This window comes from Schistocerca serialis, chromosome 4 (assembly GCF_023864345.2).
Source record: "Schistocerca serialis cubense isolate TAMUIC-IGC-003099 chromosome 4, iqSchSeri2.2, whole genome shotgun sequence".
NCBI classification, from domain to species: Eukaryota; Metazoa; Arthropoda; class Insecta; order Orthoptera; family Acrididae; genus Schistocerca; species Schistocerca serialis.
In genome coordinates, this window is record NC_064641.1 from 37,459,236 (window position 1) to 37,481,264 (window position 22,029).

At 45.0% G+C, this 22,029-nt stretch overlaps 1 protein-coding gene across 1 annotated transcript in view; it reads right to left on the reverse strand.

The window, feature by feature from the left end:
* Positions 1 to 13,848, reverse strand: part of LOC126473756 (BMP and activin membrane-bound inhibitor homolog) — a 283,624-nt gene extending 269,776 nt beyond the window's left edge. Inside the window, exon 1 of the mRNA XM_050101012.1 lies at positions 13,673 to 13,848. Coding sequence (XP_049956969.1) covers positions 13,673 to 13,763 — 91 coding nt within the window. The 5' untranslated portion in view covers positions 13,764 to 13,848. The remainder of the gene's footprint in view (positions 1 to 13,672) is intronic.
* Between the last annotated feature and the right edge of the window lie 8,181 nt (positions 13,849 to 22,029).

Consider the following 22,029-nt stretch of genomic DNA (forward strand, 5'->3'; position numbering starts at 1 on the left):
TGTCATTGTCTCCTACGTCACAGCCACAGTCCCCTTCGTTCCGCCGTACTACTGCAGTATCCCCCCTTTACTATTACTGTCTCCCTTTTGCTATCTCACATTTCAGTGTTTCTCTTCTACTACCACTTTCTCTTTCTTTTCATTACTTCCACCCTCTCCCCCCCCCCCCCCCCCCCGGCAGTCACCTTCACCCCACCGCTGTTCCGTCTCTGTCAACTATGTTCTACAGCCAATGTGTTCCTATCTTCCTCTCATACTACCGTTGTCTCCTTTGCTCTTTCTATAGCACAACTGCTATCTACTACCTTCCACTATTTATTATTTTCCATCTCTTTGCCATTGCTACGGTCTTATTCTCTCTCAGCTTGAAAAAGCGCGAATCTGTCCGCATGGCAAAATTTTGGGGAAACTTTTTAAAGTTGCTGAGGAAGGCAGAATGAGGCTACTGCTATCCCACTCTTCAGTGAGAGTCTTTTAAATAAAGAGGAACATATTCACGTTTTTTGTGCTCCTGTAGGAGGATTTCTCCGCTGATCCCCTTCTTTTCCTCGCTGCAGCATGGCATGTGACTTACATGAAAAGAAATGTATTGGTCAGTAAACTTCAGATAGTTTACTTTTGTGAAACAGAAGTAAGGTAAAAGTAATTCTGCACCTCAGACCGAATTTTACGTGTAATAAAATTTCGGATGTGCTTTGTACTACATCATGTGGTCCCTAGATGACAACGGGGACACTTTACATCATATTTCTCTGTACTATGTCACTTTATAAATTACTCTTTCGCCTCACTCCGAATTTTATGTGCGTATTTTACGTGTACAGGTAGAGTAACTTCAAACTTCTGTATCTCGTAAACGGGTAAAGATATGAAGAAATTTTTGAAGTTTTTTTCAAGATCGGGATATCAGAGCTACTTCGTATTAATTACAGCCACTTGCTGCGCGTAGTCGTCTCGGAATCTGCGGATGGGTTTTGGTATGCAAAAAACAAGTTTTTGGGTTGTTTCTTGATAGTGGATAAACATTTTTGAAAACGAGGAGATGGTTCTTCTACAAAAATGCCTAGAGAACGTAGCGTTAAGATTTGAGCAATTTGCTGTTGTTGTTTATTATTAAGATATCGCCTCATTCCGAATTTCGCTCGTGGAAGTAGGTTAACTTTGACCCTCTGAATCATGGAAACGGATGAATATATCAAGAAAATCTATCTGGATCTTACGAATATATCGTAAAAATTTCAGCCCTTTGCTGTGCATATCCGTCTTGGGATCCTCAGCTTAGTTTTGGTTTGCCGGTAACGTGAAAATTTATTTAGAAAACTCTTATGGTGTTTTTCGAGGAACTGCCAATGAATTAATAGCCCCATCAAACCCACCGTAGACTACATCAAACTCAAAAAGAACCAGCCGACTTGACCCATTTGTCTAAACGGGAGGGAGTGTGTAATATTCATACTTTTATCCTGTACTGTAGCTAGTGATACTAAGACGATCCCTCTGGTGGATACCCACAACACTTGACCTTACCTTTATATCACCAACAGAACCCGAGATATGAGCACCGGAAAATCGTTTTTTGATTGACTGATTGATTTGGAAGTGGGGACCAAACAGCAAGATTATCGGTCCTATCGGATTAGGGAAGGAAGGGGGAGGAAGTCGACAGTGGCCTTTCAAGGGAACCATCCCGGCATTTACCTGAAGCGATTTGGGGAAATCACGGAAAATGTAAATCAGGATGGCCGGACGCGGGATTGAACCGTCGTCCTCCCGAATGCGAGTCTAGAGTGCTGACCACTTCCCATTTTGTATGCACAGCGTTTTGGAACGTATTAGGTACGCATGCTGTCGCGTGAATACCGATTTGGCTCTGAGCACTATGGGACTTAACATCTCAGGTCATCAGTCCCCTAGAACTTAGAACTACTGAAACCTAACTAACCTAAGGACATCACACACATCCATGCCCGAGGCAGGATTCGAACCTGCGACCGTAGCGGTCTTGCGGTTCCAGACTGCAGCGCCTTTAACCGCACGGCCACTTCGGCCGGCGGTCTCATCGGATTAGGGAAGGATGGGGAAGGAAGTCGGCCGTGCCCTTTCGAAGGAACCATCCCAGCATTTGCCTGGAGTGATTTAGGAAAATCACGGAAAACTTAAATCAGGATGGCCGGACGCGGGATTGAACCGTCGTCCTCCCGAATGCGAGTCCAGTGTGCTACCACTGCGCTACCTCGCTCGGTGGCTGACCTGAAAACTTTGACAGCATGGCGCGTTTTTTCGTAGTCTCTACTAGACCTGTTTACTGTAACGTCATCGCCAGTTCCGATAAAGGCCAAGTGCAGTAACAGCGTGATCGGGTAGTACCGCGCTTTCAATGTTCCACAATCGCATATCTCTTTCTTGTTCCCGCCCAACTGTTGCGTCCTGTTGCACTGTTGGGGAGTGGAGGAACTGGGTCAGTGGCGTTAAGTGAAGGGGAGAGCTAACAATACAGCACGACGTCGGAGTTAAGTAACTGTTATCAAATTCGCAAAGGGCGGGCGGGGCTCGTGGCCGTCGGCTAGGGCGCTGGCCGTGAAGCGGGCCGGGCGAGTGAATTGTTTTCGGCGGCTGCGATATCTGTCCGGGCATCTAGCAGGCGGTCGCATACCGCCGGCCGACCTGGTCTGTAAATCAGACGCCACGCACTCTGCGCCAGCCACCTGCGGGCGGCCGGGCCACAGCTGAACGCTGCCCCAGAGGATCCTCTCCGCGTCTGTTTGTTTTTATGACGGCCCCGAACAACAAACAGTTCTCTCCACATGCGGCCCCGCTGCTATCGTCACGCGTTTGTTCGCGTGTAGTTACGCGGCGCACATGTCACACGGCTATAATCGTGAGTCCAATGGACAAATGATCTACGCACGCGGTACCTACACTGTACAGTCATAGTACTCTAGATTGGTCATTATCAGCCGGAATCGAGACGCTGTTTGTACTGAGACTGACTCACTTCTGCGTCTTTACTCCACGAGCTACCGTACGGTGTGTGGCTAGCCGTCACCACAGGCCTGTGCGGTAGCACTCCACTCGGAGCTAAGCCGGTTCGAATCCTGGTGGCGGATGCAATTTACACTGCCACTATTTGGACGGCAACGAGGAGGAGAGGTGATGACGTAAAGTTCCTGACCAACAGACCTTGTACCAATGTCCTGGATTAAATGTCAAACCTCTCCGCAGTGTCTCATGAAGTGGGGGCGCCGGCCGGGTTGGCCGAGCGGTTCTAGGCGCGTCAGTCTGGAACCCCACGACGGCTACGGTCGCAGGTTCGAATCCTGCCTCGGGCATGGATGTGTGTGATGTCCTTAGGTTAGTTAGGTTTAAGTAGTTCTAAGTTCTAGGGGACTGATGACGTTAGAAGTTAAGTCCCATAGTGCTCAGAGCCATTTGAACCATTTTTGAAGTGGGGGCATACGACACTGTCGATGGTGATCCGCCTGTCTGTCTGTAGGCTGTCACTTTTCCCTCACTCAACACGCGAACGCAACAGGACAGAAAATCGCTGGCACTGGGTCCAAATACCCCGCACCACGTAATGTGCAGGGACGTGCTGAGTGTCCTGGGTTTCCTTCCTGAGAGCTGTCAAGCACATTTTCCCTGATGTTTCAGCAGACCCTAATTTCGTTTCCGCTGTGTTGAGGTGGAATCATCCCAAATAAATAAGGTTCGTCACGCCTTCATGCGACGCTCCGTGTCGACAGAAAGCGTCTATTTGTTTCCTGTAACAATAAAAATAATTTTAAAGCTGCATTTTACGTGCCCGATGTATAGAGCGGTCCCAACTTAGTGTAGTCCGATATTCGTTTCATAGATATGTGTTAACATGGACAGTAAAACACGGAGAATAACCAGTTCTCCAACAGCGAATGAGCAGCGGTGCTACATGGCGGTTGCAGTCAGTGCAGACCACGGCGAAGCGCGAGTCGTTGATTATTCATTCGTTTTAATGTCCCTGTTAATAAATATCGGTTATTATAGGCCTTTTACCTTGTCTTTAGAATTAATTAAGAGAAAGGCAGCGTATCTGTAGCCAATATAACAGAAACAAAATGTCGTTCTATGCACACCTGACTAACCCAGAGGGTGGTAGACTTCCCACGTTGCCTCATTATTCTTGTTCTAGCCAGACATAATGAGGGGTCAGGGGCGGGCGCCAGAGATGTGTGCTGGCGATTGGCCGGCGCCGGCCAGCAGCAGGTGGCCCGACTTCCGGCCACGCACATCCGAGGCGCCACTGCGCCGCAGACAACTTCCGGCGCCATTCTTTTGTTCTGCCGCGAGACGTGGCGCCGCTCCGCGCCGGGTAATGAGTCAGTTCCCACTCACGTCTAACGGGCCGTTGCACTGCACTTGGGTGGGGTAGAGGAGAGGGTACACAAGTAACGAGCCCTAAAAGCTCGAGCGCATATTGGAGAGACAAGGGGTCCCGAAATTCTAACGCCCTTCAAAGTTCACCAGTTTGTCAAATTATTTGGCAGTACGCGTTTCTATCTTTTTTTTTTTTTTTTTTTTTTTTTTGCGTGTTTGTCAAACATAAACCGCGTTTGACGTGTTCGAGAGAAGTTCTGATTGACGCAAGATTTGACAAGGTGGACATTGTTTGTGTTAATGTTCCGCTGCGCATATTTAGCGAGAAAGAGTTACGATTTTGGACGGCTGGTCCTGGCGGAGGTTCGAGTCCTCCCTCGGGCATGGATGTGTGTGTTTGTCCTTATGATAATTTAGGCTAAGTAGTGTGTAAGCTTAGGGACTGATGACCTTAGCAGTTAAGTCCCATAAGATTTCACAAAAAAAAGTTACGATTTATCTCTGTTTCGTGATCAACGATAAAAATAAAAGAGCACTAGTAATTACCAAAATGGCGGAAGTGTTGCATTTCTAACAGTCGTATATTATGCAGAAAGACGTTAGAAAGAAAATCAATATTTTGCGCACAACATAAAAGCGAGAGAGCGATGAAATGAAAAATAAAAATCGAAAATACCCGGTTCTTCCACGGACGATGTATACAGGATGTTCTAAAAAAAAAAAAAGGCCGAATACTTTGAAAGGTGGTAGTACTCATCGAGACAAGAAAAATGAGTTTATTAAAGATGGGTCGCGGAATGCATACTTTCAGCGATAATCACGTGTTTGCAGGAGGAGTTCAATGTGGTGTCCATTCATGACAGTGCACACTTCCGCCGGTCAGAGTGGCCGAGCGGTCCTAGGCGCTGCAGTCTGGAACCGCGCGACCGCTACGGTCGCAGGTACGAATCCTGCCCCGGGCATGGATGCGTGTGATGTCCTTATGTTAGTTAGGCTTAAGTACTTCTAAGTTCTAGAGGACTGATGACCTCAGAAGTTAAGTCCCATAGTGCTCAAAGCCTCTTTTTTTTTTTTTTTTTTTTTCACCCTTCCGTCCCCCACGGCGTAAGGAATGACGCACCCTTTCAGGTACGTCTGGTCGTCGTCGTTCCTGCTGGATAGCACTGAAAACGCGACACTGTAATGTCTGCACATCGCTGATTGCCATGGCGTAGACTAATTCCTTCAAGTGTCCCCATAACAAAGTTTAGGGGATTGAGGTCTGGGGTTCCACGTGTTTCCACGTCGTGGTTAATGACCTTTGAGCAGAGGATCACGTAGGTGATAGCAGATTTCCGCAGAAGTGTGCCTTCTTTTTCGGTGTGAGTGAAAAGTAATTCTAACAAGTCATTAAGAGTTTGGCTGTGCATTCGGAGAAAGTTGATGCAATCATTAGGTTCTGAATGTAATATTTCCTTTGGCAGATTTTCATGGTTGTGTATATCTCTCGATTTCACTCACAAGCTGGCCCAGCGTATTGTTTTGTTTTTCTTCTTTGCACACAGTGCTAAAGTCAATGCAAGAAATGATTTGTCTGCGTTGGTAGTCATTCCTACCAGTGTCAAAACAGTTTTGTTTTTGGAGAAGGTCCACCTTGTGCAAAACACCATTTTTGTTTTTATTTTCAGGACTGTATTTTGCTCTCAAAAAAATCTATTTGTAAGCAAACACGGGCAGAAGAACTTTAGCCTCAATATACCGGGTGATCAAAAAGTCAGTATAAATTTGAAAACTGAATAAATCACGGAATAATGTAGATAGAGAGGTACAAATTGACACACATGCTTGGAATGACATGGGGTTTTATTAGACCAAAAAAATACAAACGTTCAAAAATGTCCGACAGATGGCGCTTCATCTGAACAGAATAGCAATAATTAGCATAACAAAGTAAGACAAAGCAAAGAGGATGTTCTTTACAGGAAATGCTCAATATGCCCACCATCATTCCTCAACAATAGCTGTAGTCGAGGAATAATGTTGTGAACAGCACTGTAAAGCATGTCCGGAGTTATGGTGAGGCATTGGCGTCGGATGTTGTTGTGGTGTCACCGCCAGACACCACACTTGCTAGGTGGTAGCCTTTAAATCGGCCGCGGTCCGTTAGTATACGTCGGACCCGCGTGTCACCACTTTCAGTGATTGCAGACCGAGCGCCGCCACACGGCAGGTCTAGTCTAGAGAGACTCACTAGCACTCGCCCCAGTTGTACAGCCGACTTTGCTAGCGATGGTTCACTGTCTACATCCGTTCTCATTAGCCGAGACGAGAGTTTAGCTTAGCCTTCAGCTACGTCATTTGCTACGACCTAGCAAGGCGCCATATTCAGTTACTATAATCTGAACAGATAATATTGTGAATCATGTACCGTCAAGAGCGACGTTCATCATTAATGGATTAAAGTTAAGTATCAAACTTATTACGCCCGCTTTCTGAATTCTCATTCCTTACCATGTTCCAGACCTCACGTCAGTATAGTTCTTCCCTCCTTACGCCAGCCTGTGTGAGCTAAAACGCGTGCATTTCGGCCTCCTCTAGTAACACGGTGTTGGCTCTTCTGCCAACCCAACAGTTGTCTTTCAGCATCCCTAGAAATGTCGGTCGATCACGATACACTTGGGACTTCAGGTAACCCCAAAGCCAATAATTGCACGGACTGACGTCTGGGGACCTGGGAGGCCAAGCATGACGAAAGTGGCGGCTGAGCACACGATCATCACCAAACGACGCGCGCAAGAGATCTTTCACGCGTCTAGCAATACTTTTTTTTTTGTTTGTTTGTCATTCCAAGCATGCGTGTCAATTTTTACCTCTCTATCTACATTATTCCGTGGTTTATTAAGTTTTCAAATTTATACTGACTTTTTGATCAAGCGGTAATTAGTCTCAAAACATTTCGTACAGCGTGACAACTGCTTCAAAAGTGATGATAAATTTGACAAACCTTGTTGGTAAGTCTCTTCGCTTGTTTGACAAACCCTTCTTTGTTTTCGTGAGTCTACTGAACGGTCTGGTGCATACAGCTATGGATTCCTTCCCTGTGCACCCTCTTAATCTCAGAGTAACACATGCGCCCAGCAACCTCAATTATTTGTTGAATATATCTCCGTGTGTGTCCTCCTCAACAGTTTTACCCTTTACAGCCCCCTCCAGTACCATGGAAATCTTTCCTTCATGTCTTAACACATATCTTACCACCCTGGCCCATCTTCTTCTTGTCAGCATTTTCCACATGTCCCTCTCCTAATTTCCTATCTAATCAGTCTGTCTAATTTCCAGCATCCTTCTATAATACCACATCTCAGACGCTCCAGTACTAGTCTTTTACTCTCAATGCATAGTGTATTCTCATTAGACTTGTCATTCCATTCAACAGATGCTACAACTCTTCCTCGTTTCCACTGAGGGTAGCAATATCATCAGCATATTTTATCACTGATATCCTTTCACTGTGAATGTTACTCCCACTCGCCGGCCGCGGTGGTCTCGCAATTCTAGGCGCGCAGTCAGGAACCGTGCGATTGCTGCGGTCGCAGGTTCGAATCCTGCCTCGGGCATGGATGTGTGTGCTGTCCTTAGGTTAGTTAGGTTTAAGTAGTTCTAAGTTCTAGGGGACTGATGACCACAGCAGTTGAGTCCCATAGTGCTCAGAGCCATTTGAACCATTTTTTTACTCCCACTCCTGAATTGTTCTATTTCCGTCATTGGTCCTTCGATATACAGATTAAGCTGAAAGACTACATCCCTATTTTATGATCTTTCTAATCTGAGGACTTCATTCTTGGTAATATAGAGAATCCTAAACCTGGTGCTTATTGAAAAACGTATTGTACCGTGCCTGCGACTGTGTGGCACTACTAAAATTCTGAAAATACTTTCTCAACTGTTTTGAGATACCTGACACATATTGTGCCTCCACACGTTGGACCTGTGTCTTTGTAAACCACATCCAATGTCTCAGCAAAATTATGCCATCCTGCAAAGCTTGCATATCTCTCAAATACAATTAAGCGTGAAGGAATCTCCTTTATATATATATATATATATATATATATATATATAGAACTGACTTCCAAGCGATTGCGTAATTCATTGTCAATGTCACGCAATTTCATGTCAAAGATTTTATCTAAATTTTCAGCTCACGCAAACGTTATCAGTTCATTACAATCTCTTAAGTTGTGTACTTCCAGACGAATGTTGGGACTATTTGTTTACTGAAGACAGACATAAGGGGACAGAAACACGCAATTAGATACTACGAAATACACGTGCACCTTACAGACGGCCTGATCTCGTCAACTATAGAACGAGGTTCTCACCGTGGGTGTGAGCTTATTCCTTTCGACAAAAATCTCTGGACTGTCAGGTGATCTTTGCACTCGTTGTGGCGTAAGGTCCGACAACGCAGTGGTCGTTTACAGGCAAAGCGCTTTCACAGTACTTTAGCGTATTCGGAGGGAACCACCGCGGAGTACGCTTGAAACAGCTTGAGTACTGCCACTACCAATTTCGGCGGCTTGATAGTAATCCGCGCGTAGGCTGGTAATATTATCCACTTTAATTAGAAACCTGTGGGCGTCCTGTTCGTTGAATATACTAGATTCGACATTCCATTCACGAGACTCGTCGCTGTTGGGGTATTGTTTTAGAAAACTGCTCCACAATAGAAGTCTCCGAGGTACACGCGAATGCATCCACAGAGAATGAGCCCTAAATGCCAGAAAACCGGTTTGGCCGGGAGAAACAAAAACACTTCGCAACAATACGAGAGCGCACGCTGCCATCTGTTTAACCTGCTTCATCAACGAAATCATCTTCAAGTATAAATAAAGTGTTACTAATATGAAACAAGTTGTGCGAAGAGTAGACGTATTTCCCAAACACGGTTGGAAAATATCCGCTGACATTTCCTGGTAATATGGCTGCTTTACGGGGTATGTCAAGTCGCAATTTCACACTAGTGTATGGGTTTGTTATTGATATTTCATCTGCTTCTTTCTCCTTTATACGGGGTGTTTGATTCTAAACCAAACGGGAGAACAACATGGGTGCGGAAACAAATGGCTTCCCTGATACGACGTATTACCTCAAGTACATGAACACCTTACAAGTCAGCTCAGCACGAAACCCTGAGGAACACCACATGCAATACTGGCTAAAACGTTGGTCAGTTGCCAGTACTGTCAACAGTCCAGAAGAATTTTATTGACACATTATAACAGAGCCCCCGAGGATTCAAACTGCAAATATGCACTTGAGAACAAACACATTACAAGAGGGTTCAACATGGCCCTGTTCCTGTGACGGCAGGTCGTATCTTGTCTCCCTCATTGATGCCCATATTCGTTCAAAAATTCTAGGAGTGTTCCGGACGTACTGACAACCATCCCCAATGCGTTCCGGGAGTTCATAAACATTATCAACAGGGCTGTAATACACCACAGCGTTTAAATGCCCCCACACAAAAGACCAACGGACTCGAATCGGTGGATCTGGCACGCTAAAGTATTGGCGAGCCAAGACCGGTAACTCGTCAAAACGCTGTTCGCTAGTACTTAGATACTCTAAATGATGATATAATCATATGAGAGCAGTTTATCACTTTGTAATTGAGACCTCTTTTTGGTGTTTCGAAATAAACGTACACTTAGAAGTCATCAGTGATATTACACTGCCATGATTGTACTCCTGCGTATACGTCGTGATGGGGTTGGTCTCCGGACCTACGTTTGTTACGATTGTTGTTACCTTGTTTGGTTATCCTCTACTGGCAGCTTTCTTTTTTACCTGTGCTAGTCAAACACCCTGTACTTAATTACTCTAAAATATAACAACACTTTAGGGTCAATTTTCAAATTTTCATCTTCCTCATATGGCAATGACAGTTCCGTAATACTCTGAAACCTGTTACGAGATTTAGATCTCGAGGCGCCAGTATCTTGGGTCTCAGACAGGCAACAAAAACTATATGAAGCATTTTCATTTTTTTAGAGAACATTTAAGAAAGTAGAGACGACAAAACCATTTTTACCTATATTCCGTATTCTGTCAGAAGTCAACATATCATAAATGACAAATGTAGTGACATGGTGTTGCTGCCCTAGCACCAATGAAGTCTCATAGTAGCGAGACATATTTCCTGAAGAGTTGTATGTTAATTAAGGCGAACGCCAAGACGATTTCTCAGCTGTGCGGCGCTGACTCCTTTCCCACCAAACTGGTGTTGTACCTCTAAAGGTACGAGAACATTTGTCAGCCGAACGGGTTGTTAGCTATTCGCGAGCTCGTTGTTCGCAACTGGGTCCGTGGCTCGCAGCTGCTCAGTCCGAGCCACCTGCTGTTTGCTTTTCCGGCGAACACAAATTTCTGTGCGCTCCACAGAAATGTAGTTCACAGATCGCTCTGCGCGTTTGTTATTTCCTCTAGCGGTTCAACAAGTTGTAGACTGTGCAAGGCACCGTATGGTGTGTGGTGGAGGGTACCTCTGGTCCACTGCCGCTTCTCCCCTTCCCTGTACCACTCGCGAGTGGCGTGTGGGAAGAATGGTGAATCTCTGGATGAGTTCTAATTTCTCCAATCCTTTCCGTATGGTTATTTTCCGAGACGTATATGGGAGAAAGTAAAACGTTCCCCGAGGCTTCTCGGGACGTGCTCTCTCGGAATTTCCTGACAGTAAAGCTCTCTCTGATACACAACGCGTCTCTTGAAGCGTCTGCCTTAGGAGTTTGTTGAGTAACTTTGTAATGCTCTTGCCCCGTCTAAATGACTCCGTGGCGAAAGGCGCCGCCCTTTGTTTATGTCGTCTACTAAACCAACTGAGAAAGAATCCCAGACCGATGAGCAATACTCGAGAACCGTCGAACAAGTGTTCCGTAAATAACTTCTTTCGTGGATGAATTACATTTCCATAGAAGCTTCCAACGAACTTCAGCCTGGAATCTGCTATTTCTGCAATTTATTTTGTGTGATCATTCCAATACCGGTCGCTCCTGATGGTCACTCACAGGTAATTTACGATAGTGACTGTTTACAGTGATTTGTCGCCACCAGTGTAGTGGATTTCTTCGCCTATTCAAGCGGAATACGCTACAGCCACTCCCTGCAATAATAATCCATCTTCTCCTGGTCTTCCTGCGATTCTCTAATCTTCTCGTGTTGCTACCTTCCTATAGACGACCAGATCATCTGCGAACAGCCTCATGGAGTTTTCGATGTTATCCACTAGATGATTTAGATCTTATTGTGAATATGAATGGTCCTAGCATGCTTTCTTGTTTTACTCCTGAAATTACGTTTACATCCGTCTATTTTGTCCCGTTAAGGGCGATGTGTAACTGCAAGGAAGTCCTACATCTAGTCACAAACCTGGTCTGGTACTCGGTAAGCTCCTATTTCTTTCACTGAGCTGCAGAGCGTAATTGAATTAAATGTCGTCTTGAGGCCAAGGAATACATCATCAAAGTGAGTTCGCTCGCGGGCATCGTGTCTCGATTGTACCCTGCAGATAATGAACTACAAAATGCATTATCTCCATTACAAATAGAATCAACATGTATAAATATAAAGACATCCATTCTGGTGTCTACACTATCTTGTCCAACAAGTATCTTGGTGGCAACGGCGGAAAACTAGGTGGGTGAATACCGCAAAAATATTCATCTTGGCTTATTATATACTGCACCTATAAGCAGCAACACAGCTCAATAAGAACAAGGAATCCTGAGGATGTGTGGACCCATAACTGCAAAACACGTAGAAGTCACAATGAACTGAGCAGTGTTGCAAGAAGACCTTTGTAATGAGATTGCAAACAAGGGTAACTCCAGCATTGGTCATATGAATCTGAAACCGTTTTATTATTATTATTATTATTATTGCATATCGGTTTCAACCATAGAGTAATCGTCTTCAGTGCAACACAAAGTCCAGTGGACTCATATATTCATGCACAAAATGTAAGTTCGAACATGGGTATCTATCGTGAAAAACCTGCCAACTAGCAAGTGAGATTTAAGATTTAGTTTGAACCTTACCTGGTTGTTGGCATGTTCTTCACGATAAATACCCATGTGCTCCATTATATGAGTCCATGGGACTTAGTGTTGCACTGAGTGTGATCACTCTGATTGAAATCGATATCCAACAATAATAACAACAACAAAAAATTTTCAAATTTACACGATCTATGCTGGGGTTTCCCTTGCTTAGAGTACTTCTTGTGTGATGGTGGCGCACAAACTTCCTAATGGAATCGAATCTTTGTAATAAGAAGCCTGTATGAACCAAAAAACAATATTTATTACTATCAGGCCATTGACATTAGAAGTTTTGTATGCATCAGAAACCCTGATCTTGAAGAGTTCCAAACGAAGAATTAGTAACGAGCCGTTACGATCCACAAAAAAGGAAATAAGAGGGTTGGAACTTTAATAGTGGCAACTATTTATTTACAGCTCGTACAAAATAGTGTTCCAAAGTTTTACTGACCTTAAAAGTAGTCACCAGCTCGTGTATAACTCGTTGCCGGCGATGTGGAAGTCGTAGGATACTCTTAGCAGTGCCAGTTGACAGTTCGAGCGGCGCGGTCTGTTGCCCGACGAATTTGTAGCAGTTCTGAAGCGAATGCCGTGAAGTGTTTCCTTCAGTTTATAAATCGTGTTGAACGTATGAGAGCTTAAGTCAGGGGAGTGGTATAGCACTTAGCAGCCCCATCAGTCAAACAAATCAGTAACAGCTTGCACTGTACGTGCTCGAGCATTGTCCTGAAAAATCATTGTCGGGTCCTGCAGAAAGTGTCATCACTTCTGTCTCTGTGCTGTTCATTTTTGGAACACAACCTACGACCAGTAATTGTACGACACTGGACGACATCGGTCTATCACATCAACTTGTTTGCATACTTTTAGTTCGTATTAAGCTGTGTCTATGTCTGTAGAAAACAACAAAGACGCTGTGTGTCCGCCTTGATAAATTAAGACAAAAGAAAATGCTCGCAACGAGCTGTCATGTATTGAAATAAAACCTACAATGAACAGTGAAGTGATCGGTACCAGTAGAATATTTCGTACCAGTTGAGGTCTAAATAATTGTCCAACGCAGAAATCTTGCTTCCAAGTACATCTGACAACAATGTTTCCTGTGATAGGGTAAGCCATTTAGCAGGTTCGCAGCCTCATAATATGCATTTCCATCGGCACAACGAGTGCATTGTGCTCATCATGTGAGAAGGCGTTCTTCATGAACTAACAACAACGCCGTGTTGAAGGATGGGACTACTCACCACTGTTGGAGGCGGCGGCGCACAGCAGCAGCGGCAAGTGTGTGGCCAGGATCAGCGAGAGGCGCCGTCGTCGTCCGAGCACGCCCCCCATGGCGGCGTCGCTTCGCCACTCAACACGTCGCACGGTCTCGCGTGTCACTCGGGGCGTCTCTCAACGGCGCGACCTCTCATGCCCACAGCCGACAACAGACTGAGCGCATGCAGCCGCGTGCTCCAGCTGCGGGCCGGCGTTTCGCCCCCCACCACAGCACCCACCCGCGCATGCGCTCTAGAGACCGGGACCCACCGGGCGTCCCGGCGACCGCCTGGAGCACTCGGCTCCCTTTGGGAGTCCCTTCTGTTTTTTGCCGATGGAGAATAAAACGCCGTAAACCCGCCACTCCGCTGTTTCTTCATCAATCACTTCGCGTTTCGGGGGGCTACGCTCTATCTTCAGGTAATACAAAACAAAGTATAGACTCTCTTGTGTCGGTCTCTGACACACGAGCCTCTTAGGATTAATAAACTTACGGTTTACATTCCCGTCTATCCAGGATCATAAAAAAAGTATGAGAAGATGCCGTAAAGGGATTATACATGATGAATCTTTTTTTGTATCCGCTGAAGACGAGTGCAAGTATTTGACATGCTACGTACTTAGCAAATAAAGGCACAATTGGAAATGAATAATTACCAACAAAATAAAATTTCAATTTCAACCTAACGTGTTTCATTTAGAAGACCTATCATTTCGTTTTTGTTGCCGCATAGCGTCTGTTTTTATTCAGTCAACATGATAAACGCAAAAAAGACTCGCACAAGCCAGGAACGTGTTGTTTACAAATTTGCAACGTAACGTAAGCCTCATAGGCACTGATTGATCGTTGTTGTCGTCTTCAGCACAAAGACTGGTTTGATGCGCTAGTCTTATCCTGTGCAAAAGCCTTTCATCTCTGAGTAACTGCTGCAACCTACACCCAATTGGAAGTGCTTACTGTAGTCAAGGTGAAGTAGTAGGATCGGGAATGAGGTGGTAAGGTGACGCGTCGAAATTACTTTATACATTTTCCTCCAAGTAATTTATTACACAGAAATTCAGACTTCATTATCAAAAACCAAATATCTTGTTTTAACTTCCACAGAAAGAGTAACACGTGCTCTGTTGACTACGAAGTCTTTCGCGACGGAGTCCTTGCATAAAAAGTTCTCGGTTCACTTGCCGCGTCCAGTTTGGATAAAATCCCGAGCTTTCGATGACTACCTCCGTCATCCCTGACGAAGATGACGGAGGTAGTCATCGAAAGCTCGGGATTTTATCCACAGTTTTACCCCTGACGAAGATGACGGAGGTAGTCATCGAAAGCTCGGCATTTTATTCAAATTTGACTCGGCAAGTAAACCGAGAACTTTTTATGCACGTGCTCTGTTCTTTTTATTGTAATTTCTGATGACATCGCGCTACAAGAAATAACAGTTTAACAGTCTGATGATGAGCCACATGAAACCGACCTGCAACAACAAATTTTACACACTGACTACAGCTCAGGAAAAAGGAAGATGTCAGTACTGAAATGTGTTTTAAAGATTTTAGATAACGACTAAAAAATGAGAGAGTCCTTGATACACAAGTTAAACCCTGAGTTGAGCGACGTAACAGCGCTTACGAAATTTTGACGTAATCTATATACAATATTTCCACCTGATCAAGCTAATACGAACTTGCGACTATAATATAAGTTATTAAACTTTGTAAATGGGACTATTCAGAAGTCAACGCAGTAAACAGACTGTAAAAAAAAAAGCCAGTAATTATGAGACTTCAAAGAGAGGAAAACTCTTAAAATGTAAAGGCCGAGAACACAAATACGAAATAACATTAATCATTCGGTATCGCCCCTCCGCAACTCGTGGTTTAGTGGCAGTTGCTGCCTCTGGATCACGGAGTCCCGGATTCGAGTCCCGGCCGCGTTGGGGATTTTCGCTGCCCGAGGACTGGGTGTTTGTGTTGTCCTCATCATTTCATCCTCATCATCGTCATTCGTGACAGCGGCTAGATTGGACTGTGTAAAAATTTTGTATGTATTACTGTTATTTTACTATTGTTCTGATCTTAGGTATGTCTGCCTTGTTATAAGGTCGGGTGGTGGCAAGTTGTATTTGAACGGGAGGGGGAGGTAGTAACCAATTGTGAACCCTCCACCCCAAACCCCCCCTCCCCCTCGAACTAAATCCTGGATCCCCGCCCGTCCTTTTGAACAGACCAAAGTGGAGTCACCAAGTTTAATGTCCCCATTTCATGAGCGGATCATCAAACATCATGTGCCCTTCCTCCAACGGACGCTGGTTACGAATTCTAGGGTTAAATCTAGCACACTGAAGCACAGTTTGGTGATTAGAAACTTTACGCCACCCCCTCTCTTTCCTTTGGTCAGACATACATTCTAAGACAAAAAAACCGACGCGCCACGTAAGAGTTACCCGAATGGGACAGAATCGGTAGAAGTGATGTGCCCATACAATCAAAAATGATTACAATTTCAGAAAAATTGGATGCTTTATTCAAGAGAAACAGCTTCATAAATTGAACAAGTCAGTAACGGGATTGGTCCGTCCCTGACCCTTATGCGACTAGTTATTCGGCCTGGCATTGAATGATAGAGTTGTTGGGTGTCGTGCAATATTCTGTCCAATTGGCCCGTTAGATTGTCAAAATCCCGAGCTGATTGGAGTCCCCTGCCTAGAAGTGCTCAATTGGGGGAGAGATCCGGCTACCTTATTTGCCAAGATAGGGTTTGGCAAGCACGAAGACAAGAGGTAGCAACTCTCCTCATGTGCGCGCTGACATTATCTTTCTGAAGTGTAAGAGCAGGATGGCTTCCCGTGAAGGGCAACAATACGGGGCACAGAATATCGTGGACTTACCTCGTTGCTGTAAGGACGCCGCGGATGACAACCAAACGGTTCCTGATACGAAATGAAATGGCATCCCAAACCACCACTGCTGGTTGTCGGACAGTATGGTGGGAGACAGTCGGGCTGGTATCCAACTGCTGTCTGTGGCGTCTCCATACACATCTTCGCTGCTCATCGGGGCTCACCACTGAAGACAATTCAACACCCACCAATGAAATTCCAGGCCGTGTATGCCCTATACGACTGCAAACGGGCTTATTGGTGGACAAAGGTCTATGGTAATCGTCGCAAGGGCGCCGTGAGCTCAGCCCCGTTTCTGAGAGCCGCCTATTAACGGTCCTTGGGATCACTGGAGCACCAGTGGCACGCCGTATCAATGATAGTGTTGAATACGGGCCTCTGAGTGCCTTTCTGACGATTGCTTGGTTCTCACGTTGTATTGTCTCTCTAGGTCGACCGCATCGTTCTTGACGCTGTGTTCGACCATGGTTCACCCATTCCTCCCAACATCGTCGAATAGTGACTTCGTTTAGAATCAAATGTCGAGTGATTCGCCGATTACTCCAATCGGCTTTTCTGAGCCCAACTGCACGTCCTCCCTCAAATGCTGAAAACTGCGTGTATAATTCCCGCGCCTCTCTGCGAGGCATAGTTACTGTCCAACTGAGCATACGGAATGAAATTCGTAAAGACTTTATGACCTCGTATCGACATGTACCCTGTTTACTATTCTTGGCAGTTGCGAGGTGAAATTGCGCTGCAGCGGCAGATATTCATCCGTCGGCCGCCGAAGTTTACGATTTTGCATTCCCTGTCACTACGTGCTCCTTTTAGTGTATGTTGCTGATGAAAAATGAAAATTTCTTGCGTTGCCGGGGCTCGAGCCGATTATGTCTAGCTGGAATACCACAGCACTATTGCGCAGCTTTACCCCTAGATACTTCAGTCTACTTAAGCGCACCATATTACATACATTTGTGTCAATAGTTAATTGCCAATTTTTTTACCACGCACTTTTAGCCTGGATCTCCGTCCGGTCTGCATTTGATACTTAGTTTGTACAGTCGGTGACAGAATTCGCGAGTTGGTTCAAATGGCTCTGAGCACTGTGGGACTTAACTGTTGAGGTCATCAGTCCCCTAGAACTTAGAACTACTTAAACCTAACTAACCTACGGACATCACACACATCCATGCCCGAGGCAGGATTCGAACCTGCGACCGTAGCGGTCGCGCGGCTCCAGACTGTAGCGTCTAGAACCGCTCGGCCACTCCGGCCGGCAATTCGCGAGTTCTCTCGCTTTTTCGTTATGCTCAAATGCACAGCTTTGCTGTCTGTTACACAACATAACATGCAAGGAGATTCAGTGATACCAACATACTGTCTACAGGCATGAAGTCGGAGTCTATCTGAGCATTCTGAGACGGTTATTTGACCTCTGGGGGACTACATTGTTGCTGATTAATTTACCTTTTATATCAATCTGTTGTGTTAAATAAACTAATAAAAATGCTGTTTAGTGTGCACTGTACTAACACAAATTAACTATAACTCACCATGGTAACATTACGAAAAAAGCTTTTTTTTATAATACAAGTACCCAAAATAGTCACGGATTAGCAAGATATTACGCAATTTCAGCCTCGACACGGTCTGTGTCTCTGTTCACTCCACAGCCATGCTGGAGAAGCGTTAACGGAAAGTATGGAAATGCAACAGTGGAGTAGATACATAGGGAAATGCAGTTAGCAAGTCATTCAGCGGCACAATTAAGTCAATACAATTGACAGAAGCACAAGATGCAGGCACTGGCAAGTGTGCAGTACAGAAATTCTTCACCTTTAGATCTACAAGATAAAGATTTCAGGTAGCGACAAAACTTATCTTATGAGGAGGAAGTTTTTTGAGATTTATTTACTGATTATCGATCTGCTTGGTAGTAGCTCTTTCAAAGAAGAGGTAAAAATCTAGTCACCAGCGTAATTAGAACCAAAAACTAATGCAGTCTTCCCTCTGATGGGCGAACACTTTGCCGCTAAGATAGAAAACAGCTGCAGCAGATATTGCTCCCTGGTTGTCCCAGTGATGGCTAAGGCAGATAATTCACAACGTAAATGACGAAATTAGCTGCAGCTTCTGCCTGACCAAGAATCACAACAAAAATTTGCTATCATTATAACATCTCTTAAATGAGAATCATTCATAATAGTTAATCAAAATGACCAGAAAATAGCGAATGAATTTAGCACGGTTATTCTGAATTACTCCAGGAAACAAATCTGCGGTCACATAGCTGCCAAACGTACCAGTTATCCATTAGACTAGCGATATGCAGAACACCTTTGCTCGGCCGATGTTTTTCTTAAGTTGGCCAGCACTGCGGAAGCTGGTTCTTCGAACACGCAATGTCATCGTCCGTGATTGCGTTGACTGGGAGCCGAAATATCTTAAAGGACAGGTCAATGAGTTTATACGCATTTCCGTAAATATGACTTTGATCTATAGCGCAGTAACGAACAATGTCCAGATGCAACAACCACAATTCGAACATCAAAAATAAAGAGCAATGGCCCTCCTTTTCAGTGACTGTTGTAGCTATTATTGATTTTCGATCTTAAGCGAACTTAAAGGTAGGCTTATTGATAAAATGACATAATTATTCTTACTACATGTTTGAGCTGCGGTATCACAAATTAGAGTTTCTAAGAAAACATCAGACTTCGATATTTAGAAGATATAGGCTGCTGGTCTGAAAGGACACATATTATAACACGAGATCCCTGATAAAATGTTAGTTAAGCGCCATAATGCTACATCCGTTATCTTCACTGACTGCTGCGGAATATTAATATAAGATAAAGAGATGGTCCCATAGTCCGAGGAGCGTAGGAGACGATGCGGGAGACCCGCATCGCCGACTAGGCATGGTCTTAGCAGAGGTGGTTTGCCAAAGCCTTCCTCCGAACGTTATGGGGATCAATGATGATAACGACACAACAACACCCAGTCATCTCGAGGCAGGGAAAATGCCTGACCGCACCGGGATCGATCCCGGGACCCCGTGCGCGGGAAGCGAGAACGCTACCGCAAGACCACGAGAAGATTGAAGCGCCTATAACCGCTCGGTCACAGCTGCCGGCAGCTCATTTGCAGGGCAAGGCAGAGGTCTGTTGTGTTTTCTGATGAAAGCTGGTTCTGTCCCGGTGTCAGTGATAGCCATGTGTTGATTAGAGTTGGCCGGAGTAGCCGTGGGGTTCTAGGCGCTACAGTCTGGAACCGAGCGACCGCTACGGTCGCAGGTTCGAATCCTGCCTAGGGCATGGATGTGTGTGATGTCATTAGGTTAGTTAGGTTTAATTAATTCTAAGTTCTAGGCGACTGATGACCTCAGAAGTTAAGTCTCATAGTGCTCAGAGCTATTTGAACTATTTGTTGATTAGAAGCAAGCCAGTTGAGGTCCAGCAACCAACACCTCGAGCTGTGGTCTGTGGTGCAATTTCATATGACAGCCGAAGTACTCTCGTGATCATTCCATGCAACCTGACAGCAAAATTGGACGTGTCTGGTGATTCCACCTGTCGTGGTGCCAGTAATGAACAGCAGTCCAGGGGGTGTTTTCCAATAGGATAATGCTCGCTCCCCGTACTGCTGGCAGAGTCTCGACGTGTTGCCTTGGCCTGCTCAATCACCAGACCTGTCTCCAATCGAGCACATCTGAGACGTGTTCGGACGACAACTCCAGCGTCACCTTACAAGCACTCATCTACATCTACATCCACACTCTGCGAGCCACCTGACGGTGTGTGGCGGAGGGTACCTTGAGTACCTCTATCGGTTCTCCCTTCTATTCCAGTCTCGTATTGTTCGTGGAAAGAAGGATTGTCGGTATGCCTCTCTGTGGGCTCCAATCTCTCTGATTTTATCCTCATGATCTCTTCGCGAGATATACGTAGGAGGGAGCAATATACTGCTTGACTCCTCAGTGAAGGTATGTTCTCGAAACTTCAACAACAGCCCGTACCGAGCTACTGAGCGTCTCTCCTGCAGAGTCTTCCACTGGAGTTTATCTATCATCTCCGTAACGCTTTCGCAATTACTAAATGATCCTGTAACGAAGCGCGCTGCTCTCCTTTGGATCTTCTCTATCTCCTCTATCAACCCTATTTGGTACGGATCCCACACTGCTCAGCAGTATTCAAGCGGCGGGCGAACAAGCGTACTATAATCTACTTCCTTTGTTTTCGGATTGCATTTTCTTAGGATTCTTCCAATGAATCTCAGTCTGGCATCTGCTTTACCGAAGATCAACTTTGTATGATCTTTCCATTTTAAATCACTCCTAATGCGTACTCCCAGATAATTTATGGCATTAACTGCTTCCAGTTGCTGACCTGCTATTTTGTAGCTAAATGATAAAGGATCTATCTTTCTATGTATTCGCAGCAATTTACACTTGTCTACATTGAGATTCAATTGCCATTCCCTGCACCATGCGTCAATTCACTGCAGATCCTCCTGCATTTCAGTACAATTTTCCATTGTTACAACCTCTCGATATACCACAGCATCATCCGCAAAAACCCTCAGTGAACTTCCGATGTCATCCAAAAGCTCATTTATGTATATTGTGAATAGCAACGGTCCTACGACACTCCCCTGCGGCACTCCTGAAATCACTCTTACTTCGGAAGACTTCTCTCCATTGAGAATGACATGCTGCGTTCTGTTATCTAGGAACTCTTCAATCCAATCACACAATTGGTCTGATAGTCCATATGCTCTTACTTTTTTCATTAAACGACTGTGGGGAACTGTATCGAACGCCTTGCGGAAGTCAAGAAACACGACATCTACCTGCGAACCCGTGTCTATGGCCCTCTGAGTCTCGTGGACGAATAGCGCGAGCTGGGTTTCACACGACCGTCTTTTTCGAAACCCATGCTGATTCCTACAGAGTAGATTTCTAGTCTCCAGAAAAGTCATTGTACTCGAACATAATACGTGTTCCAAAATTCTACAACTGATCGACGTTAGAGATATAGGTCTATAGTTCTGCACATCTGTTCGGCGTCCCTTCTTGAAAACGGGGATGACCTGTGCCCTTTTCCAATCCTTTGGAACGCTACGCTCTTCTAGAGACCTACGGTACACCGCTGCAAGAACGGGGGCAAGTTCCTTCGCGTACTCTGTGTAAAATCGAACTGGTATCCCATCAGGTCCAGCGGCCTTTCCTCTTTTGAGCGATTTTAATTGTTTCTCTATCCCTCTGTCGTCTATTTCGATATCTACCATTTTGTCATCTGTGCGACAATCTACATACTTTACCGTGATTTACAACCTGAATTAGGTATCATTTGGTAGGTTGTGTATCGTATGTATGAATGTTTAAAGAAGACTGACATAGTCATGTACACGTTGTAAATAATTGTTAACGCTCATTGCATGTGACGGAGTGTCTTTATTAT